This window comes from Mirounga angustirostris, unplaced genomic scaffold (assembly GCF_029215605.1).
Source record: "Mirounga angustirostris isolate CCGP_5_RB_7025 unplaced genomic scaffold, mMirAng1.0.hap1 SCAF_2, whole genome shotgun sequence".
NCBI lineage: Eukaryota > Metazoa > Chordata > Mammalia > Carnivora > Phocidae > Mirounga > Mirounga angustirostris.
In genome coordinates this window covers 142,877,057-142,893,843 of record NW_026991710.1, presented here as the reverse complement: position 1 = coordinate 142,893,843, position 16,787 = coordinate 142,877,057, and the positions used below count along the sequence as shown (strand labels likewise).

At 34.2% G+C, this 16,787-nt stretch overlaps 1 protein-coding gene across 25 annotated transcripts in view; it reads left to right on the top strand.

The window, feature by feature from the left end:
* The window catches only part of DDX60 (DExD/H-box helicase 60), a 202,919-nt gene that overhangs the window by 37,796 nt on the left and 148,336 nt on the right, over window positions 1–16,787 (top strand). For all 25 annotated transcript variants that reach the window (XR_010409612.1, XR_010409627.1, XR_010409613.1 and 22 more), the window contains 7 exons: window positions 4,463–4,709; window positions 6,275–6,441; window positions 6,980–7,132; window positions 8,803–8,952; window positions 11,147–11,266; window positions 12,428–12,523; window positions 15,848–15,963. Coding sequence is in view for 8 of the 25 variants with exons in the window: in XM_064585252.1 (XP_064441322.1) it covers window positions 4,463–4,709; window positions 6,275–6,441; window positions 6,980–7,132; window positions 8,803–8,952; window positions 11,147–11,266; window positions 12,428–12,523; window positions 15,848–15,963 (1,049 nt within the window). In the remaining 17 variants the exon portion in view is untranslated. The remainder of the gene's footprint in view (window positions 1–4,462; window positions 4,710–6,274; window positions 6,442–6,979; window positions 7,133–8,802; window positions 8,953–11,146; window positions 11,267–12,427; window positions 12,524–15,847; window positions 15,964–16,787) is intronic.

The window sequence follows — 16,787 nt, the reverse complement described above, 5'->3', positions numbered from 1 at the left end:
CCTATAAACCCCATCCCTGGTGCAGAGACCTACAATTGGGAGAAAACTCACAAGCCTCAGTTTTCCTCTCAGGAGGAAAGGATTGGGACCAGATTTTTGGTTTGGCACCCCAACTTTTGAGTTCCACCTGAAGAAAGGGCCCCTCATAACATCTAGCTTTGAATGCCAACAAAACTTGCATCCACAGGACCCACAAGACTATATCCTGACTATCCCCCCCAGGGCACAGAGGCAGCAGACTGAAATGCTTATTCCCAGTCTTTCCCTAAAAGAGACTGATCTGCATACACTAAAAGCAGCAAAAGGAATCTAAGTGTACCACTACAGAAAGCTATCAAATCACAAAGGAGGAGAAAAAGAGAAGAACAAAGGAATTGTAAATCAGTCAGAAAAAAGTTAATGGCCATAGTAAGTCAATACCTATTAATAATTACATTAAATGTAAATGGACTAAATTCTCCAATCAAAAGACATAGAGGGGATGAGTGAATAATAATAATAATAATAATAATAATAATAATAAAATACCCTACTATATGCTGTCTAAAAGAGATTCACTTCAGCTTTATTCAGCTTTAAGGACACACACTGACTGAAAGTAAAGGGATGGAAAAAGATATTCCATGCAAATGGAAGCCAAAAAATGCAGGGGTAGCTATATTTATATTAGAGAAAATAGAGTTTAGGGCAAAGACTGTATTAAGAGATAAGGAAAGTTATTATATAATGATAAAGGTGAGAATCTTAAAGCATTTTGTCTAAGATCAGGAAGAAAAGGATGCCCACTCTCACCACTGATATTCAAAATGGTACTGGAAGCCCTAGTCAGAGCAATTAGGCAAGAAAAAGAAATACACGGCCTCCAAATTGGTAAGGAAGTAGTAAAACTTTCACTATTCGCTGTTGACATGACATTATATATAAAAAAAACTCTAAAGACTTCACCAAAAAAATGTTAGAACTAATAAATGAATTCAGTAAAGTTGCAGGATATAAAATTAATGTACAGAAATCTGTTGTGCTTCTATCCACAAATAACACACTGGCAGAAAGAGAAATTAAGATAACAATTCTATTTATAATTGCATCAAAATGCCTAGAAATAAATTTTACCAATGAAGTGAAAGACCTGTACTGTGAAAACTATAAAACATCAATGAAAGAAAGTGAAGGTGACACAAAAAAATGGAAAGATATTCTGTGCTCATGGATTGGAGGTGACACAAAAAAATTGAAGGTGACACAAAAAAATGGAAAGATATTCTGTGCTCAAAATGTCCATGCTACCCAAAGCAATCTACAATCTTAATGCAATCCCTATCAAACTACCAACAACATTTTTCACAGAACTAGAACAAATAATCCTAAAATTTGTATGGAACCACAAAATACCCTGAATAGCCAAAGCAATCTTGAAAAAGATGAACAAAACTGGAAGTATCATAATCTCAGATTTCAAGATATGCTACAAAGCTGTAGTAATCAAAACAGTATGGTACTGGCACAAAAACAGATATACAGATCAATGGAACAGAATAAAGAGCCCAGAAACACACATATACACTTAATTCAAGAAAAAGGCAAGAATATGCAATGGGGGGGAAAGACAGTTTAATAAATGGTGTTGGGAAAATTGGACAGCCACCTGCAAAAGAATGAAACTAGACCCTACCTTACAGCATACACAAAAATCAACTCAAAATAAAGACTTGAATAAAAGACCTGAAACCACAGAACTCCTAGAAGAAAACAGGGGTAAGGACCTTGGCATTGGTCTTAGCTATGAAATTTTTTTTTTTTTTTGGATTTGACATCAAAAGCAAAGCTAACAAAAGCAAAAATAAATAAGTGAGACTACGTCAAACTAAAAAGCTTCTATACAGCAAAGGAAACCATCAATGAAATGAAAAAGCAGTCTACTCTATGGGAGAAGATATTTGCAAATCATACACCTGATAAGGGATTAATATCTAAAATATTTAAAGAAGTCATATTACTTAATAGCAAAAAAACCCCCAAAACCAAACAATCTGATTTTAAAAATGGACTGAGTACTGAATAGAATTTTTTTCAAAGAAGATATATGAATGGCCAACAGGTACATGGAAAGGTACTCAACATCATCAGTCATCAGGGAAATACAAGTCAAAACCACAATGAGATATTATCTCAGACCTGTCAGAATGGCTGTCATGAAAAAGACAGGATGTAACAAGTGTTGGCAAGGATTTGGAGAAAAGGGAACCCTTATGTACTGTGTGTGGAAATGTAAATGTGCAGCTACTATGAAAACAATATGGAGATTACTCAAAAAATTAAAAATAGAACTACCATAGGAGCTAGCAATCCACTTCTCGGGATTTATCAAAGGAAATGAAAATAGGCTATGGAAGAGATTATCTGCACTCCCATGTTCATGGCAGCATTATTTATAATAGTCAAGATAGGGAAACAGTGTAAACATTTATCAATGGATGAATGAATAAAGATGATATGATATATACATATACAATGGAATATTATTTATCCATAAGAAGGAATTCCTGCCATTTGTGACAACATGGATAACCTGGCAATGCTGAGTGAAGTAAACCAGACAAAGATAAATACTGCATGTTATCACTTACATGTGGAATTAAAAAAAAGTCAAATTCATAGAAGCAGAGGGTAGAAAAATGGTTGCCACAGACTGGGTGGGTGGGGCAATAGGTAGAGGTTGGTAAAAAGATACAAACTTTCAGCTATGAATAGTGTCTGAGAAGCTAATGTAAAATATAGTGACTGTAGTTGATAACACTCTAATGCATCATTGAAATTTGCTAATAGAGTAGATTTTAAATGTTTTCTCCCCCAAGAAGATAAATGTGTGAGGTAATGGGTGGGTTACTTAACCCAATGGGGGAAATTCAACTACATGTATTCATATATCAAATCACCATGATGTGCACTTTAAATATTTTACAATTATATTTTTCCATAATAACTCAGTAAAGCTGACATTTTTTAAAAAGTCCAAGCAGAAATGGGCACTTTTGCTTTAGTAGCTAAAAAGCAGCCTTTCTGAGCCCAGGTAGGTGGTCATTGTTTTTCTCCTTGTAGTGACAACCTCCTTTTTATTTTCATAGTCAATTTTATTGTTGGTGAAATCATCCAATTACAACTTTTCCATTTTCATTTAGGGCTACAAAGAAGTTTCTATTTTTTTTTTAGGGCGATGTTATAAAATAGAAAGTTTGCAGCAAAAATTCTCATTACATAGTATAAGGTATGAAGACTGAAAAAATCCCATTTTTTCTTTTACATTATTAGAAATTAAATAAATTATCTCATTAGAGTTAAACACTCTCAGTACTACATAAATGTGCTCTTCTAGCAACCGTTTAATAAGTCTGCATATTCAGGATATAATAAGCATTGTGCATGGCAAAGCGCCAAGGTCACCCTTGTCTTATTGAGAAAGAACCATGCTGAGTTAACATAGAACAGTACATTTGGCAGATTAAAACATTGGGAAACCTCAAATAATGTTGATTAGAATTAAGTACTGAGAAAGTGCAGACAACTAATATTGACTTCATTGTAGACAAAATTTATATATTAATTTCATGACTAACCAGAATAGTGGAAGGTTTATAGAATTCTCTTGTGAATACAATTCTTTAATTTGTTTTTGCAGATTAATAAATCAGATTGGTAAAAGTATAGTAAAGAGGGTCCATATTGAGTTTAAGTCCATTGGAAAAGCTTATCTAGATAAAGCAAATCAGTTGTATTTATGTTGTTCCTTTCTATCCACTCCTTTCCTTCATCTGCTTTCACTTTTCCTGATTCACTTATCAAATATTACAAGCTAAATGTTTTGTGCTTAAGACATACAGACAACTATAGCATATTTCTGTTTCAAGGAAGTTAATCTAGATCGGAGGTATGACAAGTAAAATCATAACTACAGTATGTGTAGTGAGTACTTTGATAGAGAGATGCCCTGGCAGAGAAGGAATATATGAGTTAGGCTTGGGAGTTAGGAAAGGCTTCATGGAAGAAATATCTTGAAGGATAAGTAGGAGACAGGGAGGTGACCATGGAAGAATGGAAGAGGAAAATCCATTCTAGAGAGAGCAGCAAGAACCAATGCAGGAGACATGAGAAAACAGTGGCCTGGTGTTTCCAATTTTATTAATTTACTCTTTGATTTATAATCTATACAACTCAGAAATCTACAGAATTATCTGCGGAGGCTTTATAGTGATTAAATTTAATTGTAATAAGTTTTCAATTAACAGAGGCTTTAATTTTAAGAAATAAATACTGAACCTAAAAATTGTTCCTATTCAAGAATGGGATGATGGTCAAAATAACCAATATACACTTAAAAATATTGTCTCATATATGAAATTTAATCTTGGAATATTTCCAACTTGTTTTATGATATGCTTTCGCTCCCCCCCCCCTTTTTGGGCAGGAGACCAAGGCTGAAATAATTACTAGAGAGAATAAAAAGAGGTTATTTGCTAAGGAAGAAGAGAAAGAGGAGAAAAAATGGAGTGTTCTGTCATTTTCTATTGAGGAGGAAATGAAAGAAAACTTAAACTCTGGAATAAAGAACCTGGAAGAGTTTTTGAAATCATGTAAAAGTAACTCAGTGAAATTTCGAGTTGAAATGGTAGCCTTAACTGCCTGCTTGAAAGCATGGAAAGAACATTGCAGAGGTAAAGTTGTGTGATTCTGTATTTTTTGTTTTGATGAATTGGAGACTTAATAAAAGGATGTAATGATGATAACTGTCATTTATTAACTGGAAGTTTGTGTTAGAAGCCTTAGATGCATTATGTGATTTTATCCTTACAAAATTCCTCTAAGGATTACTTCATTTATTGGTGAGCAATGAAATCTCAAAATAGCAAATATACAGCACATTCTTAAGCAAATTCAAATCAAATCAGTCAAAGATAGGCTTAAGGATAACTACTTATAAAACTGTGGGCATAGTCAAGGGAACCAGCAAAGCCGGGGAGGCACTCTGGGAGAATCTGTCACTCATTTTTGAGATCTGAAGTGCAAACATTTTCTTTCTGGGTAAAACTAAAGATTATGTTCGCTGACCATGTTGAGTTCTTCTAAATGTTGCTGTGGCTCCCGTGTGCTCTACTTTGCAATTTCTATAACACATAGTAGGATAAAAAAGAAGAGACAGGAAGAGGAAGATAAGGGGAAATAAACCTGGGTAGAGATATGTAAATTGATAACAGGTGAAATGATCATGTGCCATAAGAGCTCCAAACTGACAGTTCTTCCTAGTAAACCTAGTTGATCTGTCTGTCTTGAGCATCCCCACACTTGAAATCCATTTAACACATGGTCACCAGGTTCTTCTTTTCTCCCCCCTCCCCACTCTCATTCTGTTTACTTCAGTCTGCTCTAAAGCAGTCAGCCTTTCACTGTGGATTCTGTCACAGTGAGAAGCATAAGATTTGGCTTATATATTTCTCCCCAAACAAGATGTTGTATCAGAATTTGCAGTTGACTGCTACTAAGAAAGATCAGAATTAAGTGGCTTACTCTCCTGAGGGGAAGAATTCTACATTAAATTTTTTTTGTCGCCTCTTATAGCATTCAGTGGGTGTTTGGTAATATTTTTTAGATAGCTAAAATACAGGTTTATTGGAAGAAAGTTGGAATTAAAAACAGCCCTAACATGGCAAGTATGGAAAGATTAGCAGTGAGGAGGAATAAAAAGAATGTATATAACTATACAGAAATGAAGAATAATTAGCAAAGTCTGTATTTGGCAGTTGTAATAGACTGATTGAATTGGCAACCTCCAATGATTACACCAAATAGTTATCTATTGTCAACAGTAGGACTCAATAAATTTTGCAAAGATTTTAACCAGATATTTAAAGTCATCTAAATATTTTTCTTTGACCATAGTAGAGGAGATATGAAAATAATAGGTGGAGAAAAGATTTGTTGTTCCCCAGAACACTTATACAACCTTGAGCTCTAACAATCTTATTTCTATCATGAACTATAAGGCTTTTCTTTGTCTCCATTATTTGCACAGCTACTTTCCAGTTATCCATGGAAATGATGAAGTGCGTATAGTTGCACTTTAATTATATTTTACCTAGTCCTCTGTATCCTAAAACCTTTATTAATGTTAAATAAGATAGTGAATTTAATTAGGTCAGATTGATTGGATGATTAATCTTGGGTAATCTAACATTATTTTTCATGGTCTTTATAAAAATTATATTGTTTATTATTTGCCAAGGTGAAACCACAAAAGATTTAAATATAGCTGTTCAAATGATGAAAAGGATCCACTCCTTGATGGAAAAATACCCAGAACTTTTGCAGGAGGCAGATCAGCAACTTATAGCCAGATGCCTGAAGTATTTAGGATTTGATGAATTGGCAAGTTCTTTATATCCAACCCAGGTAATTTTCAGAATAGCTCCATTTTAATAGAATAATTATGGGGTGTACATAAAGTGTCTTGCAAATACAGTCACCTCTTCTAGATTTTTTCTTTTTTTCAACTGACAATATTTACTTCTACGTTCAAAGTCATTACTAGTAATTCAGCTGCCCAAACTTGAAATTAGAAAACTGATACAAATGCTTGTCTGAACAAACAGGTTAAATGCTGGATAATTTCTGCAGACCCTTAAAATTAATACTGTGTTTAATTCTAGCAAACAATTTAAAAGCTATGTTGTGATTGTTCAGTTGTTTTTAAATGTATTAGATTGTAGCTACAGATACCATAATGGATATTTGAAAATCTTGATGTCTATCAATATACTCACAGTTAAGATAATGATTTAAATGGTAAAGAACTTCTTCAATAAATATTACAAAATTGAAAAGGTGGTGAAATCCTTTTCTCATAAAAAGTACTCAGTAATATATATTTTAATTATTTAAATAATGTAGTTTAAAATCACTTTCCAAATGGACTTTTCAAATAATGTAGGTTGCAAGAGATGACATGAAGAAAACAGATAAATACTCAATTGGCATTGGGCCAGTTCGGTTTCAACTACAATACATGGGCCATTATTTGATACGAGATGAGAGAAAAGATCCAGATCCCAGGGTTCAGGATTTTATTCCTGACACATGGCAGGTAATAATTGAATGAAACAAAAATTTTATTTTATTTGTATTTTATGATTAAATGTGATCTCAGGAGCTTCTCATTATTGTGGCTTTACATATTATATTTGGCATGAACTTAATATTGAGTCATGTCATTTAAAATTATTTTATCATTAGAAATGACAAAATGGAAATTCTTTTCCATTTAAAGAAAGTGAAATTTTCATTTTGTTTATTATTTATAAATAGACCATCTCCTTGGAGGTACTTTGATGAATTCACAAATACATATTTTTAAAGTTATGTTTGGGTCATCCAGTTGTATCATTGTGGAGCAACCTCCATGTTTTCCCTGTGTCAGTAGGATTTTTTTTTTTTTAAGATTTTATTTATTTATTTGAGAGAGAGAATGAGAGACAGAGAGCATGAGAGGGAAGAGGGCAGAGGGGAAAGCAGACCCCCCGCTGAGCAGGGAGCCCGATGTGGGACTCGATCCCGGGACTCCAGGATCATGACCTGAGCCGAAGGCAGTCGCTTAACCAACTGAGTCACCCAGGCGCCCCTGTCAGTAGGATTTTATATGTAAATGTGCCCAGAGCAATTTTGGTAGTCTAAACAAGATAGCAATTGTTTAGATATTTACATGCTATACCTGTCACCATCGTAGCCATTCTTCTATAAATAAATGTAAAATTGATGGATATAAAATTTGGAATAAAATGGTGTGTTTCTGCATAGATTGAACCATATAAAATCGCTGATAAATTGAATATGTTTACCTACAAAAGTACAATTTCATAGGTTCAATCTACTAGACTTCCAATTCAGAATATGCCTTTATCTTTCTTATATTGATGATAGTGGAATATCTTTAAAAATTCCTGCCTCCTTTTCAGGAACAGGAGGATCAGTTCCTTACTTAAGTGCAGGACACAAAGCAGCCAAGTGCTCTCTATTAGTTCTACACACATTTCAATTCTTCTAATGTCCACTTTATTTTGAGGTGTGGCTCAGAGTGGACCTAGATTAAGAGTGTGCAGACTGAGGTTTGGGGATGTTTTTCCATCTTCTGCCCATCATAGAAATTTATGATTCTTTGATTAGTCATCATTTTGATGATTAAAAGCATAAACTGAAGGGATGAAGTTTTTCATGCCCTTCAAAGTAGGTACCTGACATTCTTCCGTATGTAAAGTAAAAGGTAAGTAGTAAAATTATGAATGATTGATTTTTTTTCTCCTTAGCTACCATTTCACCATTGGCTGCTTCTTAGAACTTAATTTCTCAAAGCCTTTGGAGAAGCACTGTACTTAATGACAAATACTTAGAAAAAAAGAAATCTTCCCAATGACAAGATATTTTATTCAGGCTCACTTTCCATTTTGGAGAAGGGCTGGACTTAATCAATGACAAATACTTAGGAAAAAAGAAATCTTCCCAATGAAAAGATATTTTATTCAGGCTTATTTTCCATTTTTCACACACAAACTCACCTCCAGATAGTCAAAAGCATAGCAATTCTGTCTTCTGAGAGAATGCCATGAGTTCTTCAGATTTTCCTATGTGTTTCATCAGTGTTTTTAACTCCCCATCATTCCACTTGAAGTTCAGAAAATTATATTAGAAGTGTATTAATAGATTTGTTTTGATAACATGCTGTTCATATTATTAACTCATATGGTGCTCTGAACCCTGCAGCGAGAGCTCCTTGATGTTGTGGATAATAATGAGTCAGCAGTGATTGTCGCCCCAACGTCCTCAGGCAAAACCTATGCTTCCTACTATTGCATGGAGAAGGTGCTGAAGGAGAGCAGTGAAGGGGTGGTTGTGTATGTTGCACCAACAAAGGTAGCCCTCAAGTGACTCAAACTTTCTCTTTCATTCCTAAACCTCCTCTTTTAAAATAATACATGTAGTCATGCAAGTGAATCTATTTTATTATTTATTTATTTTCCAGTTTTATTGATCTATAACTGGCATATAACATTGTATTAATTAAGGTGTACCACACATAATTTGATATATGTATATATTGTGAAATTATTGCCATAATAAGTTTAGTTAACATCCATCACCTCATATAGCTACAAACTTTTTTTCTTATGATGAGAACTTTTAAGATCTATACTCTTAGCAACTTTCAAATACGCAGTGCAGTATTGTTAACTATAGTTGCCATGCTGTACATTACATATCTACTACTTATTTATATTATAACTGGAAGTTTGTACCTTTTGTCCACCTTCACCTATTTCACCCACTGTCTCCAACCCCTACCTCTGGCACCCATCAATCTGTTCTCTGTTTCCATAGCTTTCACTTTATTTTGTGACCTGTATTTTCTCCTTCCAGTTTCAGAGGCCAACATAACACTTTTCTGAGAACCATTGTGAGGAAAAAGCCTGGTCTTGTGATTTTGTCATTCAGCATTATGCTTACATTGAGAGAAGCATTCACACTTTGCTGAGCCATGTTGGTCACTTAGGAATCTAATACTGCTTTTGCAGAGTTTATCTGATCTGCTGCTGGGCATTCGTGACTGGCCTGTTTCTCAAGCTAGGCTGTTTTGCCATGTTTCTTTTATGTCTATTACTGCTTAATGTTGAACTTAAAAACAAAAAGTATGATCTTTGCATTAAGGAGAAAGTTTGACTTACAGAAAGTAGAAGTTTGCATATCCTCACTCATAACTCTTTGCTTGTAATGTGATTACTCTTAGGAAAGGCAAATTTAGTTGAGATAACTTTAATTCTATAGATTAAAATGAATTCAGACTCCATTTTAGCTTCTAGAAAAAGTTTAGTGACTTGTGGTCAGCCTTAGAACCAGATTGATCTGTATGATTAATTGAAATGAGCACTTTATTTTTTATTGTAGCTTTTTTTTTGTTTTTCATGGCCATTAATATGTGCTCATTGCAGGAAATTAGTAGTATATATAAAAAAAATTAACCTGGCCAGAAGTGGAATTTTAGTAACAACACAGTAGATTTTGCCAAATTACTCTTTTAAAAGATATGGCAGTGTATATTCTCTTATCTTCTCTAACATTTCTATTATCACTTAAAATGTTTTTGCCATACTGATAGGAGAAAACTTCTATCTCATATTTAAATTTGCTTTTCTGTGATCACTAGTCATTTGGGTATCTTTATGTGAATTTGGGCACTGACATTTTTTTATTCATGAACTACTTGTGGATGCATTTGCCCATTTGTCTTTTACTTTGGGGGTAGTGGCATTGTCTTTTCATTGATTTGTCAGAGTTTTGTATACTAAGTACATTACTCTTTATATATCATAACAAATATACCTTTATTTGTCACTTTATCTTTTTACTACTATATTGGGTCATATTAACGATAATATTTTGTTCATATCTTTGTGTACTCAGGTCTATCAGTATTTTCATTTAGTGTTTCCATGTGTGTGCTCAGAAATGGGAAAGTGTTCACTTTTTAGTGTCTTTATGCTTATGTTTTAAAATTTATGTTTTAATCTATATGTATCTTTTTTGGGGGGGTGCATAAAGTGTGAAATAGATGTTCATAGATTTCCCTATACTCAGATTCCACTAGCCAGGCTACCCACCTGATCCAAAGTACTCATGTATATATTCAAACTCCAGATGTCTGAAGGAAGTCCCCAAATATAAGAACCACAAATCTATCTGATAATCCTTAACTTGATCTTCCTTCTATAGTAGACTCACAGCTTCTTTCTAAGCCTTGGTCATCCAGGTATTCAGCTATTTTTTTCCTGATATGTGAGCAACATTTCCTGTTTTTTTTTTTTTCCTTCTGATTAAGCCATTTTTTCCCCCATTTTACTTTAAGTTGAGGTTTATCAATGAGGTTCACATACTTAGGTCAAATATCTCAAAGAGAGCATGTTAGTGTATTTAGAGTAGATGGGTATAAGAAAGGGGCTGTTAAGCTTTCTGCACTTACAACCGTACATATTTTTAGACAGTTTCTGTCATTCTCTGAGGTTTCATCTGTGTTTTATTATGTGATTATTGAATTTCTTCCCTTGTCAATCAGGCCCTTGTTAATCAAGTGGCAGCAACTGTTCAGAACCGTTTTACCAAAAGTCTGCCAAATGGTGAAGCTCTATGTGGTGTTTTTACAAGGGACTATCGTCACGATGCCCTAAACTGTCAGGTAGGATATATTAATTAATGCATTTGTTACCAAATTATATAATAGCACTAATATATGTCTCTTTCAGTAGAAATTCAACATCTTCACAAAGCCTCACAGAAATAATTTTTTTGAATTTACAAGATGAAATGGCTTTACAGAAAGTTTAATATTGTTAATATTCCAAAGAGTTGAGAAATAGCACTCATCTTTCTCTAAGGACACTTACGTTTTGACTTCAGGTTTCACTAATAGTTTATTGCATCCTTTTGGTTTATAAATGGATTCAAAATGATCTGAAGAACCCAATGCTATAAAAAATTAACAAACACCAATTTCTAATCAGAATGACTTTTTCTTGATAATTAAGATACTGTCACTTTTCTTGATGAGTAGGATACTCATCACAATTTTAAAAATGTATTATTGATAGAATACCTGATGCTAAGTAAGCCATGGATAGTTTTCCTCCTTAACAAATTCATAAATACATAATTAAGACTGAACAAAAAGTGAAATGATGATTCTAGAACATTGCAGAGCAGACATGAAGATGTGTTACCCAGATTGCCTTTCAAGGATGGACTTGCTGCCCAGATGTGGGGAGAGGGGTCAAGACAAATGCCAGCTGTCAGTTCCACAGTCCATGTCCTGTGGCTGAGCTAGGCGGGGATATAAACGCTGGGACATAAACACAGGGGTATAAATGCCTGCTGTGGAATAGCTCTGACAGCCAGTATTCACTCCAGAGTTCTAAGCCAGGTTGGCCAAGGTTTCATCAGGCCTCTTTTGAAATATAGCTTCTCCCTCAACACAATTCTGCTTCTCCCCACATCCATAGTTGTTGATCCTAAATAGACATTTTTTAAGCAAAACTATCTCAGGGTCAGATTGAAGAAATAAACCTGTGATGATTAACTCTTTCTATTTGTATTACTTTGGATGTTTATAAATAAGAATTTAAACTTCAAATCTGATATTTTACCATTTTGACTCATAAGAATTACAGTTTCATAAGGTTTAACCTAATATATCACAATTTTAATGAAATATTCTCAGAAGTGATATTATATCATAATTATTAGCAGGTACATTCAGGAGTTATAACTCTTTCATATTCTTATAACAAAGTCTGTACATAGTAAAGTACTCAAACTTTTTGTTTATACAATGTTATTTTAGGTACTTATTACAGTGCCTGCCTGCTTTGAAATTCTGCTATTAGCTCCTCATCGCCAAACATGGGTGAAAAGGATCAGATATGTTATATTTGATGAGGTAGGTTTGGTATTATTTCTCTAGGTTGATTTCCTAGTGTACGTAAGTGCTATAATGAAGATTTTTGGTGCTTCAAGACATTTGTCCCTTTGTATAGAGTTCAGGTTGTGGGGGGTACTTCCTTCTGAATGGTTTCCTCAGTGAATCATACTCAGTCTTTTGGTTCCGTTTTCCTGTTGAGACTCAACAGGGGATGTCGGTATATGCTGTAGAGGTCTGCGTAGCAAGGCAGAGTTAACCACCAGGGCGTTAAGTTTTCCTGGTAGAGATTTCAAAATCCAATCTTTGACCTCTAAAGCAAAGCTTTTTGGTCTCTCACAATGGTAGCAGTTATGTGGGTTATTTTATCAGTCATCGACACAATAGAAAACAAATGGCACAGTCAAAACACAATTTAAGAAGAGAGTTTTCCAGGACGCCTGGGTGGCTCAGTTGGTTAAGCGACTGCCTTCGGCTCAGGTCATGATCCTGGAGTCCCGGGATCGAGTCCCGCATCGGGCTCCCTGCTCGGCAGGGAGTCTGCTTCTCCCTCTGATCCTACCCCCTCTCATGTGCGCTCTCTCTCACATAAATAAATAAATAAAATCTTAAAAAAAAAAAAAAAAAAGGAGAGTTTTCCAAAAGTGTGTGTGAGGGAAACTATAAAGGTTAGTACAGTAATCCAGAGCTAGTAACTTACCCTTATGCTTAAAGGGACAAGGCAAAGAAGCAGTTACCGAGATGCAAAAGATTCTGATTAAGGTAGCCACATTGTGAGTACTTACCTTGGTTAAGGGACATAACTAGTTCAAGGTAACCTTTCAGGAAGGGGGATCCAGTGAAATAAAGACCTCATTCTCATTCTCCTCCCTTCTCCTGATCCCTTGACAAGGCTCTCCATTGGCTAAGTCCAGGGGAACCAGAGAGCATTGGAGTCCCTTTAAAGTAATCTCTATAAGTCCGTTTCCCTGGCCAAAGAGAGCAGGATGGAAAATAATGGAGATTTATAGGGACAAATGGAAGATATTTATAACATTTTTGTCATACTTATAAATGTTATAAAATTTTATAATATTTATAAATGATAGTTATGACATTTTATCCTTTTATATTTTTATAAATATATTTTATTTTTTATTTTTTAAAGATTTTATTTATTTATTTGACAGAAACACAGGGAGAGAGGGAACACAAGCAGGGGGAGTGGGAGAGGGAGAAGCAGGCTTCCCACTGAGCAGGGAGCCTGATGCGGGCTCGATCCCAGGACCCTGGGACCATGACCTGAGCTGAAGGCAGAAGCTTAATGACTGAGCCACCCAGGCGCCCCTATAAATATATTTTAATATATACTTAAAAATATACTTCTATAATATAAAATATGTGTTTAATATATTATATATTAAATATATAAATATATTTATTAAATGTTATATGTATATCTATTAAACATTTATTATATTTATATATTTTATTTTTGTATTATATAGTATATTATATATTATATAGTTTATTTATATAATATATATTTATATAATATGTACTTTATATATAGCATGTATTTATATAATACTTAATTATATATATTATATTTATATATTTATATAATGCATATAAAATATATATTTATGAAATATTTAGTATATTTATATATTCATTTATGTATGTTATATATATATAATATAATTTTATGTATGATATATAAAATATACATATTTTATATATTATATTTTATTTTGTAGTATTTATAAATGATATTTATAACATTTTATCATCATATTTTATCAAAGATATTTATTGAAAAAGATTTAAAGTATTATAAAAGGATATATTCTTTTGCTCCAAAGAATTTTCAGCCTAAAGTGGAAGAAGATGATAAGCTTGTATTTAACTTAATTATTCCTGTTGTAAACTTGGAGCTACTAAGCAGGCTATATATTTTATTTGTTTGATACTGATTTTTTGTGTTTATTTTTGGTTACTCTGTATATATTACATCTTGAAGGCCTTGAATATTCCTGTTCAAAATAAAAATTCGACAATTCTCTGTAATCAAGAACTGGAGTTGTACTCTAATTTCAAAACTCTGACTGGTATGACATTGGGTACCTTAATTTCCCCACTTTGATATAAAGTAAAGCTGAAGGATTTTGAAGGCTAATGCCTATTCTGGCAGGGCCAGAGAAAAGAACTATCTGCTTTTATGAAGCATTCAGGAGAGTTGTATACTACCTGACCAGGCCAAAACCAAATGGGCTGTGGAAAAGATTATTTTAATCCTCTGACTCAGATGGTCCTTTCCAGCTAGTTGCCAGGCTTCATAATTTAATCTGTTTAAAGAAGACTACATTTGAGAATCTTCTCTAAATCGAGTTCAGTTTGCCTTATTTGATTTAAAAGACATTCATTCATTAATTCAGCAAATATTTAAGGGGTGCCTCTGCCATTCCAGGCACTGTTGGTACTAGGAATGCCCAGGTCTAAGGTCACAGAGTAATTGAAAACCAGAGAATTAAACAAGTAAGCACACGAGCAAGTACACATGTGATTGTGCCCGCCCACACTGGTACATACTGTAAAGAGAAAGAGCAGGCTGGCATGACTGAAAATGGCAGGAAAGCGGTAGGAGGAAACTTTGGAGTGGGCAGTCAGCAAAGTCCTTCTAACGGAGTGACATTAGCCTGAACTCTGTAAGCTGAAAAGCATGTTAAGCAGAGGGAATGATACATGTGAAAGCTCTGAGGTAGGAAAGGTGTGTTTAAGTAACACAGAGAAGTCCAGTATGTCTTAAGCAGAGGGGGAGCAGTATGGGACAGAATGGCTTGATACAAAGCTAGAGAGACAAGAGGGGGCCAAATTATGCCAGGTATAATGTACACCCTGTTAAGGAGTTAACATTCTGTTCCATGTGCAAAGGAAGATATTGAAGGAATTTAATTAGGGACATGGACTGATCTAGTTTGTCTTTTAGATATATCATTTTGGCTGTGATTGGAAGAACATAGGGGGCACCGAGGGAAGCTAGGTGGTAGTCGGGAGGATATTGCAGCAGTGTAGCTGAGATGAGATTGTGGCTCGGGTGGCATTAGACATGGAAAGAAATGCATACATTTGAAAGAAATTTTTGAAAGTAAGAGAAAGAGGAGTTATTGATGGATTGGTTATGGAAATTGAAGAAAATTTGTGTCAAGATTTTCTATTACCTGATTTGTGGATATTTATATAAACTTGGCATGGTCAATTAAAGGTAACATGAAACTATGTATAGTGATTTGAGCTTCTGTGTCTTATTTTCATTTGCTATTTTTAAATCATCTTTTTAAAGGAGAAATTTTTTTCTTTTAATAGGTCCATTGTCTTGGTGGAGAAATTGGAGCAGAAGTCTGGGAGCATCTCCTTGTCATGATCCGATGTCCCTTTTTGGCTCTTTCAGCAACCATAAGTAACCCTCAGCATCTCACTGAGTAGGCATTATGTTCGGTTCAGTTTGGATAAATGCTTTTCTATTTTAAATTTTATACTTTCTCTATAGGTTCTGAAGCGTTTCATAACTTTCTGGTGGGTTTATTAACTTATCTCTGGCTATTCAAGCAACAGAGCATCTAGAGCACCTCCTGGCAGGTGCTGAGAAAGCCCACACTCAATAAAGGAAAATCAAGGACTGTCCCAGCCAGATCTGCTATTGAGTAGAAAATTTCTTCCATATGTCAAAAAAAGTCCACCAGCAGCGATAGATCTATGTTCCTTTTTTTTCCTGTCTTTTAGCAAGAAATAAAAAATGAAATAATATAATGACATCCCCTGCCACAGACTTTGAGATTTCTTCTATTGTCCCACTTTGTAGATGCTTAGAAAGATAGGAAAACCTTACTAATTGAAAGGCCCATATCATTTTGTCATTGGGCTAGATTTTTGCCTCATTGTTAATAACAATTATAGCAAAGGCTACTATGTGCCAGGCACTATTCTAAGTGTTTTGCAAATATTAATTTATTTTAAATACCCAACAACCCTTATGATTTACTATTTCAATTACTACTATTAAATCATATGTCTACTACTACTATTATTATTTCCATTTTTGTGGAATGTAGAATGTGGAAAATGAGGCACAAAGAATGTAAGTGATTTGACCAAGAGCCACAGACAGCAGTAAGGAGGCTGGGATTCAGTCTCAGGTAGTCTGCCTCCAGGGCCTATTCTTTTAATTACAATTTTTAAGGCATGCGAAATTTTTTTTATTTGAATTATTTAATGTCACAGGAAGTAGTACTCTATTACTGCCTAC